This window comes from Convolutriloba macropyga, chromosome 3 (assembly GCF_964194025.1).
Source record: "Convolutriloba macropyga chromosome 3, txConMacr16.3, whole genome shotgun sequence".
Taxonomy (NCBI): domain Eukaryota; kingdom Metazoa; phylum Xenacoelomorpha; order Acoela; family Convolutidae; genus Convolutriloba; species Convolutriloba macropyga.
Genome location: NC_134470.1, coordinates 27,932,915 through 27,953,294, shown reverse-complemented (window position 1 = coordinate 27,953,294; position 20,380 = coordinate 27,932,915). Strand labels below are relative to the sequence as shown.

The 20,380-nt window shown below is 32.4% G+C and overlaps 1 protein-coding gene across 1 annotated transcript in view; it reads left to right on the top strand.

The window, feature by feature from the left end:
- Window positions 1–213: 213 nt before the first annotated feature.
- The window catches only part of LOC142336126 (uncharacterized), a 98,485-nt gene continuing 78,318 nt past the window's right edge, over window positions 214–20,380 (top strand). The window contains exons 1-3 of the mRNA XM_075384676.1: window positions 214–376; window positions 637–866; window positions 1,097–1,456. Of these exons, the coding sequence (XP_075240791.1) occupies window positions 271–376; window positions 637–866; window positions 1,097–1,456 (696 nt within the window). The 5' untranslated portion in view covers window positions 214–270. The remainder of the gene's footprint in view (window positions 377–636; window positions 867–1,096; window positions 1,457–20,380) is intronic.

Here is a 20,380-nt window from a genome sequence, read left to right as displayed (position 1 = left end):
TATAAACGATAGAAACAAAAATTACGAGTTACTCGGTTACTCAAAATTGCCTCTGTAAAAATCATTTCAAATGACAAAACAAAGAGACAATCAAGAATGGTGAACGAAAGTCATACATAAGGAGTGTGAACAAAAGTGAACAAGAACTGGTCGCTGTAAAATTAAAATGCGTGACAAATTTTGTTCACACTTAAAATTTGTCTTTTACAAAGTTTTCACGCCCAGTTGAAATTAAAAGAACGCATCGGCTTGTGTCATAGTTGCATAAAAATGACTGCATATTCAGATGTGATCGAGTTCAGCCAAGATTACGACGACCAGCGAGTGAAGTCTCCGGTTTTCTTCCACACACAAGCCAGTCAAATCGAATCTGCAGGTATCTAAAATTAATTTTCAGCTACTCTTGATCGATTAGATGACCTAACCACATTATATCTTGGTTTTATTCTTTCATTAAGGTGCCAATTTGTTAATTCTTTTGGCATCTCTGGATAAAAGTCTGCAATTTTGTTAATATTTACAGTGTCCAAAATAGCATTTTTTATCGAAATACTTTTATTTACACTTCGAAAGCAGCATATAATTAATAAACTCGGTAAATCTTGTATTCTGAGTTATCATTAAGAGCGTTTATAGAAATTGATTCACTTCCGCCGAGCCCTTCATTATTGGCCGAAGCTTCACAGCCGTTCGTTCTTCAACCTCAAACAGCTGATGAGAGGACGCAAAATCGTCTGACGACAATTGAAGACGACGAACTGATAGCAGACGCGTCTCAGAGTACCCAAGGAGTCATTCCAGAGACTGGTGATATTGCAAGGAAAGATATAGAAATTAGTTCAAACATCACGGAACAAAAAGCGCCGGTTAGTTAGTTTTCTAACAACCACCCACTTCTGAAGTCAATCTAATTTTCAAACCAGTATGAGAAAATCAAAATAAACAAAATGATCACAACAACGCTCAGTCTATTTAGGAGTTTTCTTGGTGCTTTCTATTTCTTGAAGCAGACTTCACTGTATCCCTACTTCGATGAAAAAAAAATATTATATTCGGGCATTAGTTTAGATTTGTTCACTGTTTTCTTGCATTTCAGCCAATTTCTCCCGCAAAGAAGTCGGAATACGAATCGCTAAATTCTCAGCAACCAATGCTGACTAAACTGCAATCGCTCCATAAAATATGTATGGAAATGAAAAACGCATCAGAAATGGAGGAAGCAGACAGAGAAAAATCGTCTCAGTACAGAAGAGAATTTGTTGGAAAAGCGAAGCATATTATGGCATCAGCTATCGCTCAGGAGAGTACGAATGGCAATCTAGAGGGCAGTTTCAATGCTCTATCGCAATTATCGCAAGAAGTACACTCGTTTGCCAATGAAATTGCTAGAAAAGAGAAACTAATGCAAATCAAACCCTCGGCTGCAATCCTTCAGCCCAGCTTAACGCGACATCAGGTGAGAAATAATTTAGCCAAAAATTTGCTCAGTAAACAACCCCTAAATGGTTTTTAGCTGCAAAGTTGTAAGCTGAGTGGAGCTATATTGTGGTGCTCTTGGTTTTTTTTGTCTCGTCGCCTGACCCTCGTTTTCGTTTTACATTTGTTACGCCCCAAACCTCTATAGTGGTTAGTTCAAACCTTCATGCCACACTCTCTCTGTTCTTTTGCTGTATTTAAGAGAGTTTTGAGCTGAATTTCACGTTATTCTTGATCACAAATAACTTATCACACTCTCTAAATTACTTATTTACACTAATACTAAGGTCAATAATTTTTTACTATATTCTATTTTGAAATGAATAAAGAAGCCATATATAATGAAGGCTGTTAATAATATATCAAAGCGATCAGAATTAAAGATATAATTTGAGTTTTTTGGAAGTTTTTGAAAATTTGGTTTTCAAAGAGGAATGTGTTCCATCAGCAACTCTGTGAACTCAATTCTGTATTTGTTTCTGTCTACATTCTGCAGTGTCTAGCTAAATTTCTCAGCTGCTCCGTCAATCTGCTGGTTATGATTCTGCTTTTAACCTGTACCTTTGGCTCCATGTGAGAAATGGCTCCCATATTGAAAAACGTTTTCGACAATGTAGTGAACACCAATAGACTTCCAGACAACCAACAAATCGCAATATTGAAACTCCTTCCGAAAACCGAAAACCCAAGAACAGTAGACGGGTTCAGACCCATAAGCCTGCTGAACACTGACTTAAAAATTCTGTCGAATGTTTTGGCTAACAGGCTAATCACAAACTTCGAAGAAGTAATTGGTCAACATCAACTCGCCTACCTGAACAAACGACAAATTAATACAGCAGTGATGAAGGTACGCAAAGCCCACCAGCAAATGAATAACAGTAAATGCATCGTAAATCTAGACTTCTCGAAAGTTTTCGACAAAGTAGATAGGGATTATATATTCGCTTTTCTCGATAGAATAGGTGTAGATAATTTTACAAAGTCTGCAATCAGAACAATGTATAAGCAAACCAAAGCAATTATTGAAATCAACGGCTACCTTTCCCAGACAACTGTTCTCGAATGTGGAGTAAGACAAGGGTGTCCTCTATCAGCTTTGCTTTTTATTCTTGCTATTGAGCCGTTACTTTGTTCTGTTGACAAATCAACTCACATCAAAGGTTTCGTAAATGCCAAGACTGTTGCTTATGCTGATGACATTACATGTCTAATTCATAAATCATCGATCGAAGCGCTCTTTGATACTGTGAAAGATTTTTGTGATCAAAACCAGCTAGAAATAAATGTAAAAAAGAGGGAAATCCTATCTACTAACAATATTTCTTTTTATAAAACTGTGCGATCAACAAAAATCTTTGGTATAGTATTCCATGCTGACGAATCTCAGCCGAATCTTCTTGGTCTCCTGAAAACACAAATAGCCATCTACAGTCGTTTTATTTCTCGAGCAAAAACACTGAAAGCCAAGAAAAACATTATCGAAACATTCATTCTTCCAAAATTCCTTTACTATGCTCGCCACACAGATACGACCATGAAAAGCTTGAGAACTATGCAGAACCTCGTTAACAGCTTTTTGAAAGCTGGACAGAAAATGGAAATTAGAAGCGAAGTCCTACACCAGTAATCAACTAGAGGCGGGATCTCCCTTGAACACTTTATTTCAAAAATTGTTTCTGCAAAACTTTTTGACGAATTTAATTCATCTGACAAGAACTCGATCACCTTTTCAAAAGAACTATCTATTTTAATAAATTCTTTAAAACTTAAAGTTGTCCAGAACGAAAATGTTCTACTTCTTATCAAAAACAACAGAAAATCCGCGCTCAGGTTACATAATCATAAGAAAACAAAAGAAATCTAATGGTACATAATCACTGAAATTTTCCCCTCCAGTTTTATTGAAAATCGTTTACGCAAAGCTGTCATTAAATACAATTGTTCAACGGAAGAATTAACCCGCTTTTGTGTAGGTATTTGGAAAATAAATAAGCTCCTACCTAAACAGCAAAATTTTTTGCATCGACTAGCATTCAACTGTCCTGTTGACAAACAAGTAAGATGGCCGAAATAATTCTCTGACTCGCCGATTTGCAGGTTCTGTGAAAACAAATTTGAAATATCTGAACAATTAGTTTTTGGATGCGAAAAATTAACTGCAGCAAGAACTTTATTACAATTGACAAACTGGCGTCAGATACTTGTCCACATGAGAGTCGAAACCCTACGATTTACTTCAAGTGTTTTAAATGGATCATGGCAAGAAGCTCCTGAGCAAACTAAAATTTATTTAAACATTTTATTCAATCTGTAATGCTGTTTCGATTAAGCTACTTTTGTAATGTATAGTTAGCATTTGTAAAGACCTCCATCTGAATTTATTAAAAACCTAATTATTGTGTAAAGCCCTATTGTTGTGTTTGACCCTAAGCTTGTAATTATTTGTAAAGCTTCATCAATGAAACCTTTGAAACCTGCTGAATTAATTTAACTTCTTTGTAAATGCCATCTGTAACGCTTCATCAATGGAACCTGCTGACTTATTTTAACTTCTTTGTAATTACCAACTGTAAATACTAGCATCTGAATTTATTATTTAAAAACCTGTACCTTTGGCTACTAGAAAATAATTGAATCCCAAAACTAGTATTTTTGGAAACCATTTTTGAAGGTTTCCAAATTCTGAGAAATATTCGTTCAAATTTTTTGACGGTAAACAGTTTCTCCCTTTAATGAACATTTCAGATGAAATCAAAATTAATAATGTTTTGATTATTCTGAAACACAGTAAAATTAGCGTTTTTACGTGTTTTTCATTAAACAATTGAAATTTTGGTTTTTGAAAAATCCTATTTATGTAATTCTAAACTTTACTTTAATATCGTGGCTCATAAATTTTGGTAGAACAACATTGTGAAAGAACGGTTTTTGGACATTATGAAACAATGGACATTATGAAAATTGGAACATGAAGATGCTTTTCACAGCATTTACGACAATTTTATTTGAACCATTGGCTTACAGCAGCTGTTTTTAAATAAATTTTTATTGAAATTTTATCATGTGAGAGACTGTAAATGTCAGTCTTGATTCATGTTTTTCATATAGCTTTCGTTGTACAGATCACGCATTTTTAGTCAAACTACTAAATTTTTAGTCACATACTGTTTAGAGGAACATTGAAAACAATTAACCGTGAAATCAATTCATAAATTATTTTCACTGTTGAAACAAGACATCAAAAAACTTAAAACTTCCACAAAGTAAGCCCAAAACTCAGTAAACCAGTGCGTAAATTTAGGAACATTTTTTTATTTTTTGTGCCAAACGGATAGAGCCAATATTTGCATGCAATTTGCAAAAAGTACTGCTGAGAAAAAATTTTTTCTATGATCTCCCTTAACACAACCTCAGATGGCAGTTTGCGGACATCTTCACATTTCTCCAGCCTCAACTTATCTTCAGAGAAAATTAAACTGATTGATCCCACGAGTTATTTAATATTTTTGGGGAGACAAAATTTCTATGCTTTCTTTAATTTTCCCGTTACTGACCTAATTGTCAGGGGCCCTTTAATTTAATAGAAGGCAATACTTAACGAATATTAGCTTGTACAAACCCTACAGTTCGGCATTGTTCAGGTAAAATCCACGTATTGAACCGATTTTTTGCTTCTCTTCTTCCAAATGGGCTCAGTTATAGGTTTTTCAAAAAACTTCCCAACCTTTTCAATTATAGTCAATAAAGAAAAAAAATCTAATGTATTATTTGAAATTTTAAACATTATTGGTTCGACAGTTTTTCAAAATATATCCATCACGAAGGAATCTATCTCAAATGTTCTTGGGAATGAGTCAAATAGTAATTTTGGACCATATTTGTTTGCTACAAAAAGCAGCATTATGTTTCTGATATAATTTTTGTACATAGATTCTTATGTAATTTTTTTCATAAGTTTGGATATGTTTGGCTTTTGAGGTTTTGAGGGCAGTCCGTTAACTTCCTCGTAGGAGCAGTTTTGTTGTCAGTGTTTTTTCAATTAAATATTGCAATTGTTTTTAAGATAAACTTTTATCGAACTAAATATTGGAGTTTAAAACTCTTTAATGGGCTTTTCTTTGCGTTTTGTGATCTTCCAAATCATTTCGCCTCGACCCGTGTCTTGCTGACTTCTCAAGAAAGAATTTGAATAAATTGATTATTAAAAGAATGTTTTTTAAACTCTTTTAGTGTATAATCTGAGCACATTATCAACAGAAGATATCAAAACTTTTTTAAAATCAACTTTTATTGTAAAAAGGTGCTAATAATTTATTGATGTATACTTGTTCACTGCCTGATGATTTATTCATCAAAATTGCTAGTTAAGTGGGAAACTTTGCAGTTTAATCAGCAAAACGTACGCAGATGCGTTAGTTATAGAATTGTTGAAATAACAAACAGTTACTATATAACACTTCCGCATCGTTGTCATCCTTAATTTGAGTCTCAGAGCGTTTCAGAGCTCAAGCAGTAAAATTCCAGCAAATACCAAAATTTATCATGAAATGTTAAATCTCAAGAATATATTACTTTATTTTGCACAGTTAATCTTCATTATTGTATTGATGTCATTAGGTTCGCCGAGTATAAGTTTATCCTGCCAAGTCCAAAAAAAATTCATGTGCTAAACTGAAGCCTGAGCATCAAAATTCAGTAAAAAAACTCTTTATACTTAAACTAGCTTATAGGTACTTACTTCAAAGCCTACATAGCTCAGTGGTTTTTGACTTGCTACATGAATAAATCTTACAAGTAACCACTTGGAAGTTCGAATCGTCTATACGGCAAACCTTATTGAGTTAATGTGAACATATTGTTTTTCTAGCAGTTAATTAATAGCCGACGTCAGCCTCTCAATAGCTATTATTCAGGCGTTCTCCTTTTTTTCAATTCAAAGAATTTTTACATTTCAAAAAAATTTGATTTATATTGGGGTCCTGTTTTTTTTAGGTATGTTCACACAATTTCATGATTTTTTACGTCAAATTGAGTAGTGATTTTGGTCAGGCCGAAACAGGAAGTAAATTGAAAAAGCGAGTTGTGTTTTGGTGTGAAATTTGTCAAATCTAATTTTAAAGTGATATGAGAAAACGGTGTTTGAACAAAACTTTGCTTTCTCGCTAGTTGTTTTTTTTCACATTCTGCATTTTTATATTGAATTTCAGTTTTCTCTAAATTTTTGTGAGCTCATTTTTTGGAAATGGGTTTCACAATTCAATCATGGTCTTAACTAGGTCTAGTTTTTGTTTAGTCGATGAAAACTATTTGAAATGAACATCAGGAGTTGTCATGCTAAATTTTTTAACTCGCTTTACATTTTGATCTCGTTTTTCGTTTTACATAAGTCACAATTTTAACGCTTGACTTCTGACTTATTTAAATGTCTGTTTCATCTGAATGGATTTTAATTTTTTTCACGCATCGAGTTACGCAATGTATTGAATACGGTCAAAGTCATATGAGCATAATCAAAAGATCAAAAGAAACATGATAAGCATATAAAGCCCGGTCATTAGGTCACAGTTTATCAAAGTTCACTAAAGCGATTGCTAGCTGGCATTAGTTATATGCTTACTAGCGTTCAGTTTAAAGGCGAAATAAGTGTTGTTTTAGAATTTAACCGAATATGCAGAGTTTCCACACAAAAACTTGATACTTGGAAAATTTCTGTCAATTTCCATCTCTTATTTTTTCTTTTTCTGTTCCAATCCCAATGTAAGTCTAGCGGGTCAACGAGGGACCTAAGGACAATGCTTCTTAATTTTTCAATTCAATTGTTGAGTGGAAACGCTATTGCTTCTTTGTTTTATTGTTTCAAAAGTATACAAAGTATTTTCACTGTTAAAACGACATAACATCAGAAAACTCAAAAAGTCCACAAACTAAGCCCAAAACTCAGTAAAGTATTGTGTAAGCTTTGCGACATTCTATATATTTTGTGCCAAACGGATAGAGTCATTCTCTGCATGTCTTAAAACAAATACAGCTGAGAAGAAATGTTTTCTGTGTTCTCCCTCAACATAAGCTCAGATGGAAGTTTGCGAACATCTTCACAGTTCTCCAGTCTCAACCTGTCTTTAGAGAAGACTAAGTTTATGGATCCTACAGTTTATCCTTACAAAATTTTTTTGGGGGACAAAATTTCTTTGCTTTCTTACTGACCTAAATAAAATTTTCCGTTACTGACCTAACTGTCAGGGGCTCTTTAATTTTATAGTAGACAAAATTTTACGAATATTAGCTTGTCCAGACCCTACAGTTCAGGTGAAATCCAATTATTGAATCATTTTGTTCGCTTCTCTTCTGCCAAATGGGCTCTTTAATAGGATTTCCAAAATTTTTCCTAACCTTTTCGAATGAAACCAAAAAAGAAAAATCTAACTTATTATTTGAAAATTCAAGCCTTATTGGTTCGACAGTTTTTCAAAAAATCCTTTACAAAGGAATCTATCTCAAATTTGCTTGAAAATGAATCAAATGATATTTTTTGACCCTATTTGTTTGCTAGGAAAAGCAGTATTCTGTTTCTGAAATAATTTTTTAGATTCTTATGTAATTTTTTTCTCATAATTTGGGACTTTTTTGGCTTTTGAGGGCAGTCCGTTAACTTACTCGTAGGAGCGGTATTGTTGTCAGTGTTTTTTTAATTAAATATTGCAAGTGATTTCTTTTTTTTAAAAGGTTTTCATAGATATCTTTCAAAGATAAACTTTTATCGAACTGAAAATTGGAGTTTTTAACTCTTTATTTATTGGGCTTTTCTCTGCGTTTTTATGATCCACCGAATTATTTCGCCTTCACCCTTGTTTTGCTGACTTCTCAGGAAAAAAAGTTGAATAAAATGATTATTAAATGGATCCTTTTTAAACTCTTAGTGTATAATCTGAACACATGATCAACGGAAGATATCATAATTTTCTTATAATCAAATTTTATTGTAAAACAGTTCTAATATTTTATTGATGTATAATTGTTCACCACTGATGATTTATCGATCAATATATAACACATTGCTATCGTCCTTTTGAGTCTCAAAGCGTTTCAGAGCTGAACCAGTATTATTATAGCAAACACCGACTTTTATCGTGAAATGTTAAATCTCAAGAATATATTACTTTCTCGGGCACTTTTAGTCTTCATTATGATTGTATTGAGGTCATTGGGTTCGCCCAGTATAAATGTATCCTGCCAAGTCCAAAAAAAATCATGGGCTGAACTGAAGTCTGAGCATCAAAATTCAGTAACAAAACTCTTTATACTAAAAGTAGCTTATAGGTACTTACTACAAAGCCTACTTAGCTCAGTGAAAACCACTTGGAAGTTCGAATCGCCTATATAGTAAACCCTATTGGGTTAAGGTAAACATATTGTTTTTCATGCGGTTAAGTAATGGCCGACGCAGCCTCTCACTGACTATTTTTTAGGCGCTCTCCATTTTTACAATTCAAGGAAATTTTTCCATTCAAAGAATTTGAATTGTATTGGGGCGTTGTCTTTTATTTTGAGATCTGTTCACACATTTCCATGATTTTTGAAGTCAAATTAGAGTAGTGATTTTGGTGACACCGAAACAGGTAGTTGAGAGAAAAAGCCAGTGGCTTTCGCGGTGTAAATTTTTTTCAATCTGTTTTTAAAAGTAGAGTGAGAAAACGGTGTTTGAACAAAAATTCGGTTTCCCGCTAGTTTGTTGATATGCGGCAGTTTCATTTTATTTTTCACTGTTTCTTTCGGTTTTTGGATCAGATTTTTTAAATTGGTTATCCCAATCCATTCATAGTTCATTCCAGGCCTAGTTTTTCGTTTGAACCAAATTTTTCCTTCTCGCTTTTGGTTTTTGTTCACATACGGCATTTTTGCATTGATTTTTAGTGTTTTCTAAAAAAAATTCTGTTTTTTTTTAGAAATGGTCTTCCCAATTCACTCATAGTCCCTAATAGGTCTAGTTTTTGTTTTAGACAAAGAAAATTCTCTGAATTGTACGTCAGGACTTGTCATGCTATGTTTTTTAATTTGCTTTATATTCTGATCACGTTTTTCGTTTTATCTATGTCACGATTTTCACTCTTGACTTCTACACTTACTTCACGTACTGTTTCAATTGAATTGCTTCTAAACTCTTTCAAGCATGGAATTACGCAATGTAGTGAACACGGTCAAAATCAAATGAGCAAAATCAAAGATCAAAAGAAACAGGATAAGCATATAAAGCCCGATCATTAAGCCATAGATTAGCAAAGTTCATTAAAGCAATTGCTAGCAGGCATTAGTATTATGCTTACTAGCGTTCAGATTAAAAACCAAATAAATTGTTGTTTTAGAATTAACCGAATAAGCACAATTTCACACGAAATAAAAAACTTGATACTTAAAAAAGTTCTGTCAGTTTCCATCTCTTATGTTTTTCTTTTTTTATTCCAATCCCAATGTGCGTCAATCTGGTCAAGGGCGGGCCTAATGACACTGCTTCTTAACTTTTCAATTCAATTGTTGTATGGAAACGCTATCACTTTTTTTTTTGTTTCATTGTCTCATTCGCCATTGTTTTTAAATGCTCTCAAACAATGTTTGTGGATAATTACTCTCAAACAAAAATTGTAGCTTTTATTCTGAACAGAAGAAGTAAGTGAGCAACCAGTATTTTCAGTAAACAGAAACCTTAATTTTAAGTCAATATTACTCCAACCTTAAACTGACTTTTTCAAAAAATCTTTTCTTTATTGATTCCCTTTATTAGTCCGCACGCCCTCATATGAAATTCGTAAAAAGTTCACTTAACAGAAATCCCAAATTAAAGTTGATGACCTTCATTCAAATTTCACAGTAAAATGAACGTTGTCAAAAGATCAAAATTTATTTATTTTTTTGTCTTTAATGTTTAACGCAAAGTTAATCATAGTTGAACAAACGCGAAAACAGAGCACTTTCGAGACAATTTTCTTTCAACAATAAAATTTGGATGGGGTTTGTCAATTTTACATTGGAATATCTGGTATGTAACGTCTTCGTATTCTGAATTTCATAAGTAGACAAGAAAATTTAGCCAAGTGGTTTAATGGTCTGAAATTTTGCTCCGAAACCTAATTGCAAGATGGAATAATATTGGGTCAAAAATTGAATTTTGCTTCGCAAAAATAGGGTGCTAAGTAACTTTTGACGTTCTGATATATTAGCCCTGTGGTATTTTTAGTGCAATTTTTCTCTTTACCGATTTTTCGTCTGAACCATTTGACTTTTTGTCCCTAAAAACGGGATAAACAGGTAGCACCCGGAAAGCACTCTTACGCTTTACTAGTTGTTAAGTCTGCGGTTCAGTAAAACTGCATTGAGGGGACAATTGCATGTTGTGAAGAGCATTTCAAATTCTTAAATGTTTGACTTCCCTAAATCACCCCCCCCCCCCCTCACAAGCACTCAATCCCCACCCCCCCCCCCCCCAACACTCCCCCAGTCCGGCCTACACCTAACAATTTCAAAACCCTTCTTGCGTAGCAGGATTTGAAAACCCTGGCGATTTGAAACTCTGGCGATTTGAACCCCCCCCCCCCCCAATCGGCTTACCTCCCGTGCTAATGCTATCATCCCTAAGCCCTACCTTCTAATTCGTAATCTAACCGCTCGTCGGTCGTTTGAGATCAACTCGCATGACGTTAATTGGTTATGTACTTATTTTGTAAACAAAATTGCTTTATACCTCTTCCAGTAAAAGTTTATGGAATTGCTTGCTTGAAAAAAATCATTGCCAAAATAAACGAAAAACCATGTTTTTATTGAATCAGCTAATGAAGACAAATTTTAAAAAAGTTTTTTAAATCTTTTCCTTTTTCCGTGTACCCCCCCCCCCCTCCCCCCGCAGTTTAGTGGCTGCATTTTATTTGCACCCCGACGCTTTTCGTTCAATTAAAACACTCACGTGCACATTTTAAATTGCCGAAAGTCTGCAGTGCCAGAAGTTAAAATGCCAGATGTTCCCACTTAGCCAGAAATTGACTTCCATAGACTTTCATCATTTTAAAACGTTTGGGTTTCGTGTTTTAACCATGGTTATGTGATTCTGTAGAAGACACTTCGATATTCTGAATCAATATCTAGAACCGCTTCGCGGTTCTCGATAAAAGCCAGAAATTCTCAGTGACTTCAACCACAGTCATGTAACCATGGCCAAAGAAGCCATTCTTTTGAAAGCTCTTTGTATGATAGCCAGAAAAACATCATTTTTCAGTTCACATATAAACTGTGTGCTTTCATCAAAATTTCTCATAATGTCTCTGTACGGAACATGATTTTTATTCCGAGCATCGCAGATATTGAATTGAGTTTGTATTTGTTGAACAAAAAGTCATTTTCACTTTTATCACAACGATTTGCTGAACTTTAGATATTTTCTAGATTTTTGATTCAATGGAAGACTATGATGGTCAGGATGAAGAAACTAACGAGGTTTCGGATATCAATTTAGAGACAATTCTTACAGCATGGGAAGGAAATGTTCAGATAAGACAGCAAAAACAAGATAAAATTTGCACGTTTACAGCTCAACAAGTTTCCCAAATGATATCAACCCCAGATCTTTTTACTGTTATTGCGCATCCATCCCTGACTGGAACATGATAAGAACAAACTTGAACCACACTAACAACCACACTTAACATTAACTGCAGCCCTTAGTCATATTTTGACTCTCCAAAATAAATGTTTGAGTTTCAGACTCTATCCATAGTCTTCTTTCCCATATTAAATGTGTCATTTAAATTGTGAAATTAAATGTTCATTAAAAACGTTTTTTTTTCACTTTTGCTTGGTTATAGTCCATGAATCAGTTCCGCACGTGTTGGAACAGAGAAGCGTTAGCAACAGCTCTTAGATGCTGAGCAAAGGAATCTATCATGATCTTGCTGGTTATAAAATTTTTGGTGAGTCGGGTCTGGGTGTTTTTAATTGCTCTCGAACAAATTTTTTTTTCGACTTACTTTTTCCTAGACATCTGCTTGAAAATGAATACGAACTTGATTCGTTTAATTTAAAATGTATATGTCTATAAAATTTCTCCCTGTCATGTTGGAAAAAAAATTCGATTTCATTGGCTATAATTTAGTTCTTCAATTTTATTGAAATTCTCGTTACTTCTGCAGCACCTTTAAAGTTGAACAAGGAAAATCGCATGAAACGGCCTATTTTCTAAACAAAATTTGCACAAGGCTTCTGTAAATGAAAGAAACTAAATAAAGGTGAACCTGATGATAAATAATAATTAAATAAATAATTAGTTAAATATTTAATTAATTATTTACTTATTTAATCATGAGAATAAAATAATTACGAGAATGCTGTTTTAATTAATTACTTAATTAATTGCTCTCAAAAGAAGTTTGTAGCAATTATATTAGTCCTATTGGTCTTCTTTTTTGCGATTTTACGCTTGACTGGTTTTTCGTCGGAACCATTTGACTTCAAGTCCTCAAAAACCAGATAAAACCCAGCGCGCATTAAGTTTCTTAGTGACCTTCAGCTCACTAGTCTCCAAGTATGCGATTCACATAAACTGCATTGAGACAATTTCAAGGTGACTTATACTTAAGGTGTGAAGAGTGGTTCCTAGAGGTTGACCCCCCACCGTACCCCCCCCCCCACATCAGTCATCTGCAATTCCACCCCATCCCCACACCTGCGCACCGTTCAAACCGTAAGAGCCCCCTTGCAGTCTGAGACCCCTTCTCAACATTGCCCCCCCCCCCCCACCGTTGCCACCGGTGCCCCCCCCCCCCGCTGCGCTCAACTGACGCCCCGTCAATTAAAAAAAAGTAAAGCTAAAATGTGGCTAGCTACTGACGAAGCCAACTTCTCGCCTGTCGTTTGAGAGCAATTCGAACGACCTTAGTCGGTTATATTTCTTCTCTTACTATGTTTAAAAAAGCTTCAAACAGCAGTTGCTCAGTAGTTAATCAATTAATTAATGAACTAATTATGATTATGCTTTATTAATTATTTATTTATTTATTTAATTAATTAATTAATTAATTAATTAATTAAGAAAAAACTAAAGAGAAAAACGAGGAAAAGACAATTTCTAGAAAAATTAGGTCTAAAATTTTTCCACAAAATATCAAATATTTATTATCCACAGATAATTTTTTCATAGATCATTAAGTAGAAATTGATTGATAAAAAAATAGATTAACTATTTAAGATAAAGCGATAGACAGAAACGCGTAGACGAAATGAGGAAACCACAATTTCAGGACAGATTAGGTCTAAATTTTTTTAGGTAACTGGATATCAAATATTCCAACAGTTGTTTTTGCAGCGCAATTTGACATCAACTTTGTAGAACTTATGTTTTTTTTAAACCGCTTGTTTTACCAAAAACTTCCTCTGAATGAAGAAAATATTTTTTAATAAATAGAAAACAAAAGATGAATGTTGATACTTTCAACAAATAATTTAATGTAAAATTGTTTCATTCGAACGAACTCTTAATTCAATCAAAATATTTATTTTGAGTTTTGGCAAAACAGAGAGTTTTTTTCAGTTTTTTAGCGTAGTTCTGACACAAAATATATCAAGTACTTAGAGATTGAGTTGTTTCCCTATTTCCAAAACCGTAAATTCGAGCATTAAAAGATGAATTCTAAGTAATAAAAGTGAAAAAAAAATCAGTTTTAACAGAATTTTTTTATTTTTTTGTTCAAAACAATTGTTGTACGTTTGGGTACTGAAGTTTTGTTTATTTCAGCCTGTCAACAAAAAACAAGCTAGAAAGAATATAATCTCTTAGAGGGTGCTTCACATAACTATTGTAACATAGCTATTATTGGTGGACAGAAAGTAGCTGTCATAACTTCACAGATCTTTACTCTTACAGAAGCTAAAATTAACTGCGGGAAAAAATCAAGACTTCACCAAACCTTTTTGCCGGCTAACGTTTCTAAGGTGAAAAACCAATAGCCACAAACTAGATTTAATTTCTTTTCACTAGAAAGGCAAGGTGATGTGTTAATACACTGACGAAGATATCAAAATTCAAATAAAATCACCAAACCCGTGAAAGAAAATTTACACGGGTTGTCTGAGATTAAGTATGACCAATAGAAGCAAAAATAAAACCAAAAAACAGCTTTAGTTTTAATCAGTCTGAAAGTAGTGGATAAAACAAGGATTCCAACCACCAGTAAAATTTGTCCCTTTCTCCTAACGCTAATCGCGCATGTCGAATCGGGCCAAATTTTACTGTTTGTTGGAATCCTTGTTTAATCCACTACCATATATTAGCTCTAAATTCAATAAAAAAATCAATTAAAATCAAAAATAAAACAAAAAATCAAAAAATCAAAGCAAAATTTACATTTCACTCTTTAAGAGCGATTCACTCTTATTCGGAGTGATCCCCCAGTAGAAAGATCGCTCTTTTTCGCTCTTAAAGAGTGATTCCCTCTTTTTTGATATTTTTATATTTTTTTATACTTTTTATTTCAAATTATCTATACTCTTCAATAAATTTATATTTTCTTTTAATTTTTCTATATTTATTCCATTATTAATAAGAAATGATACAAAATTATAGTATTTACATGAACAACTTTCCTCTGTTTGGACAATAACTAAAGGACTTACAGCTATAGGATTTTGTCTTTTATCTAATAGGCTTCTACTAAATCCTCTAGTTAATTCTACATCATATCTTTAGTTAATCCCATCATATCTCACAACAGAAGTTTAATATGGACAATTAACTTTAGCTGAAGTACAACTTCTACATGTATACTTACTCTCATCAAAATCAGTTAGTGGTTTTACATAATTACATTTTTTACAAATTCTAATTAAGACTTCAGGGCTAAGGATAGGGTTATGGTTAGGGTTAAGGTTAAGGTTAGGGTTAAGGTTAGGGTTAATGTTAGGGTTAAGGTTAGGGTTAAGGTGAGGGTTAAGGTTAGGATTTGAGTTAGAGTTAGAGTCATAGATAGAACCAGAACTAGAACCAGAACTAGAACCAGAACTAGAACTAGAGCTAGAACTAGAACCAGAACCAGAAGTAGAGCTAGCACTAGAACCAGAAATAGAGCTAAAGCTAGAGCTAGAGCTAGAACTAGAACTAGAACTAGATTCATTTTTTAAAGAACAAGCGCATGGAGAGAAAATTATTAGCACAAATACCACTTAGTATTATTTTACCACACATACGTTTGTCAGTTTTATCTTTATGACATGATTCAAAATGATATTTTAAAACAGCAATGTTTCCATATTTATAGTTACACTCTAAACATTTTAAAAGCATTTATAATAGGGTAAACTATAAAATTTACCTAATCATAGGACTTTGTCCATCAGTGGAAATGCTTCGCGGGGTAATATTTAACCATGATTTCAATTAAATCTTTAGTATTATCTTAGATGTGATACACTCTGCTAAATATTTATTTCCTAACGTATTGAGTTTATTATTTTCACATCTCTTAAGCAAAATCAATTCATGGTCTAATTCTTTTTTATCTCTAACAAAATTTATAATCTCTTCTCTAAATTCTTCATTATTTCCATATAGTCTGGTTAAAAACTTTCCTCCCTTTCTATTCAAAGTTCCCATCTCTTCATTGACGTAGTTACAGCTACACTGATTTATATATTCTTCTTGTGTTGCTTTTCGTAGATCAGTGAAAGAGCTTTGCTCGTGGCTCTCCAACGAACTTTGTTCGTGGATCTCCAACGAGCTTTGCTCTTGGTTTACCAAACTGCTTCGCAGATCATTATCCAACTCTTCTCCATATCCAACGTTAACTAATGTATTTACTCTACTCAACCTTGTGCTTGCTCCCATTGCTACACTCCCAGCATTTCTTGATAATATATCAGGATAAGTATATCTAAATATAAATGAACCTGACCTTATAATTCCACCAATAGTTGATAAACTTTCTATACCCTTTCCCATAATCATTTCTTTAGTTAAAACATCATTCTGTATTTTAATATTATTCAATATAAGAAATTTTTTAAAATAGAATATATAGTTATCGTGATTAATAACATTTCTATCTGTTGCATTTATCATGAGTGGTTTCATATATGCTATAAGTTTATTTATATCTTCTCGTTCTAATTCATCTTTTAAACTAAGAGCTTTTAAATCAAGGAAGCCAACTCTTGAATCATATATCATTGTTCTATTACTGTTAATAATAATAAAAGTATTCTCCTTCTCATTATATTTAATTATACCATAACGAAGTTCATCTGACATTCCATCTGTACGATTATAATGGTTACTATTTAACTCACTAATTATTTTACTAAAGTCATTTTCACATTTATATATCTCATTAAAATTTTTAAATAGATCAGGTCCATTATAAGTTGTTAAATAAATAGTATCACAACTCATTCTTGCTGTATTAATCATTTGAGCTGGTTTATGACACATTACAATCATTTGAAAATTATAATGTCTACCTTCAGTAAAATAATAAGCTATATCCTTATTTAACCTATCACCCATATCATCAAGTACTATAACACAGTTTTGAAATTTATGCATATTATTTTTTGTGATCATATTTATATCACATTAATTAAACCCAGTATAAAACTTATTAGACTCAGGATCTATCCAGTCTCTGTCATCTTTACACACTATAACTATATTTTTTGCTTGATCAGTGAAACTGCTTCGCAGATCTTGGTTTTGGTTTTCGTCTTGGTCTTGGACTGAGTATAATGTTAAGTATTGTCTACTAAAATATGTTTTCCCTGTACCAGTTTTACCATAAACAATAGTATGTAATGGTGACTTTTCATATTCAAATCTAACTAGATTCCTATTCATAAATCCACCAAAGTTCTCTTCTAGTTTTGTATATTTACTTGGTATTGAATCATATAATCAATAACAAATTCCAATTATAATAATAAGAGAAAAAAGTATACCGCCTTTATCCATTTTTATATATAAAATTTATTATATAAAAATGCTTATCCTAACTTTTGAGGAATTCAATAATAAAGTTAATATTGATAATAGTGCTATGAGTGATATCAGAATAAAAGATAAAGATAAAGATATAAGTCTAACACCAATTGAAATAGTAATGAGAGATGAGACTCCAGATAGTATCCGTGAAACGGCTTCACCTATCTGCGAAGCAGGTTCCCTGATCGGGGAACCTAACTTTAACATTATTGTCTATCTACACCCAACTGAAGGTACACATTGGGTTTTAGTTATAAGAAGAGAAGGAGGTCCTGTGTATTACTTTGATAGTTTTGGTGTAGAAACCCCACCATTATTTTTAGAAGAATATGTTGATCTAGGATCTAATGAGAGAATACAACAATATGATGAACCTTATTGTTGGGCTTATTGTTTATACATGCTCTATCTTTTTGATAGAGGATTCAGAATTAAAAGTGCACTAAATATTCTAGTAAATCAATGTAAATATCCAGGAATATTTAATGAGTCTTTTTGTTTAGGTTGTAATGTTAATGTTAGTGATAATGATAGTGATAATGATAATGATAATGATAATGATAATAATAATGATAATGTTAATGATAATGAAAATTTTAATGATAATGATAATGATAATGATAATGACATTGATAATGATAATGATAATGTTAATGATAATGATAATGTTAATGATAATGATATTCTTAATGATAATGTTAATGTTAATGATAATGATAATGATAATGACATTGATAATGATAATGACATTGATAATGATAATGTTAATGATAATGTTAATAATAATAATAATGTTAATGATAATGTTAATGATAATTTTATATATCAGGGAACTTGCTTGGCAGATCTATTTGATGAAAAAGTTGGTGAAACATCGGTGGAACGAAGTCCCGGATGGACGAAGTCTCATCAAAAGGGTAAACCTAATAACAATAGTCCTACTAACAATATCTCTGTAAATATAAATGAATATCTACAACCATGGCTAAATGATGATTATATAATTACTAAAGCCACATTCCCAGATAACTTTAGATGTATAATATCTGGTCCTAGTGAATGTGGTAAGACGTTCTTATTAAAAACTAATTCTAGATAGTATATATTTTGATAAGCTATACATCATTGGACCTACTGGTGATCAATACAACGGATTAGAAAGAACAAACCCAAAAGCAATCATACAATTTAATAAAGAGATAAAGGATTTACCATCTCCTGATAAACTACCCAAAGACTTAAAGAAACTAATGATATTTGATGATGTTTGAGCCAAAGAAGCAGTTATTAATGAATACTTTTGTAGAGGTAGACATAACAATTGTGAGTGTTAGAGAGAACTCTAATCTGTTTATTTTATTTGAACAGAGAGGTAAAGTCCTAGCATCGATATATCAAAATTTCTTTAATAATGTTGAACTTAGTTGTAATGATTTTGCTAATATATGTAATAAGGTATGGAAAAAGCCTTATAATTATATTGTCGTTGATATAACTAAAAATAAAAATATTAATGGTAAACTAAGAATTAATTGGAATCGGAGAGTTTTATAATAAAAAATAAGTAAAAGTATGGGTATCAGTCTAATTAAAGTGTAGTTGTAAGTCTAAGTCTATGGTTATCAGGAACTGCTTCTGACCATGACTAAGTCTATATCTATCAAGGAACCTGCTTCGCAGATAAATATATTCTAAATCAAATGGCGCTTCGCCCAGCTGACTATGTCAGATGCAAAGTAAAACTTAATACATCACAATTAAAGTCTATAGGTCTTCCATGCTCATCTTTAATATGAAACTCTATATTTTCTACTCTATCTTTAGTTATATTTTGATATAAGATATTAGTTGGTATAATATTTATTAGATAGCCTGGTGGTTCTGTTAGAGTAAAAGTATATAGTTTGTCTGTGTTATTCCCATTATCTTTAACACCAGATACCACATTACAATGAATTTTAATAGTACTAAAACCCATAATATCAACAATTTTCTGAGATGTATATTTATCTTTTTCATATACTATTTTTCTAAAGCCCAGTAATGGGGCTATTGAATTTTCTATGTCAAAGTTAATTGCACCTTGATTTACTTCCATTAAACTTTTCATTGTATTCTTATCAGATTCTGTTATAACATTACCGTTAGTTTCTTCTTTTATTATTTCTGCTATTTCGAATAATTCATATGCTCCTGGTATAATAGCTAAAATACGGGTATCTGACCATGTTTCACCCTTGATATCATATATGAATTGATTGTTCCTTCTATTCACATTAAGCATCGATTTATAAACAGATAATCTATTTAAACCTAATTTTGTTGAGTTAAGTATAGGTTCACTAAAGTTAAACTTTTCTGTTGGCTTTATCATTCTAAAGTTAAGTGTATGTTCTTCTTTAGTTTTAGTTAAAGCATCATGTATCATTTGCAGTTCCCATAAGATTAAATTTTCTGTCATTTTTATCTAATAAAAATGGATTTTAATTTGAATACAACTTATAGTTATAATAATGATATACACAAAAGTAGGATGATAAAATATAAACCTAATAATCTAGCAACAATGAATACAATCAATACTAACATTAATATCATTCTCAAAAGAGAAGAGCATGATTTAAGTTTGCATGATTCATATCTAGAGATAGAGTTTGTTGTATCAGATGATGCTGGTGGTGTATTTGCTAATGATGCTACTATCAGATTAGTTAATTATGGTATGATGGCATTGTTTAGTTCAATTAAGCTTGAATTTAGTGGTGGTAGGACTATTGAATATATAGATCACTGTCATCCTAATCTATTGATGTATAAGTTATTAACTAGTACTGATGATGAATATGAGAGTGGTTTTGTTAGAAATCAAGGCAATAGAGATAGTCAACTTAAAGG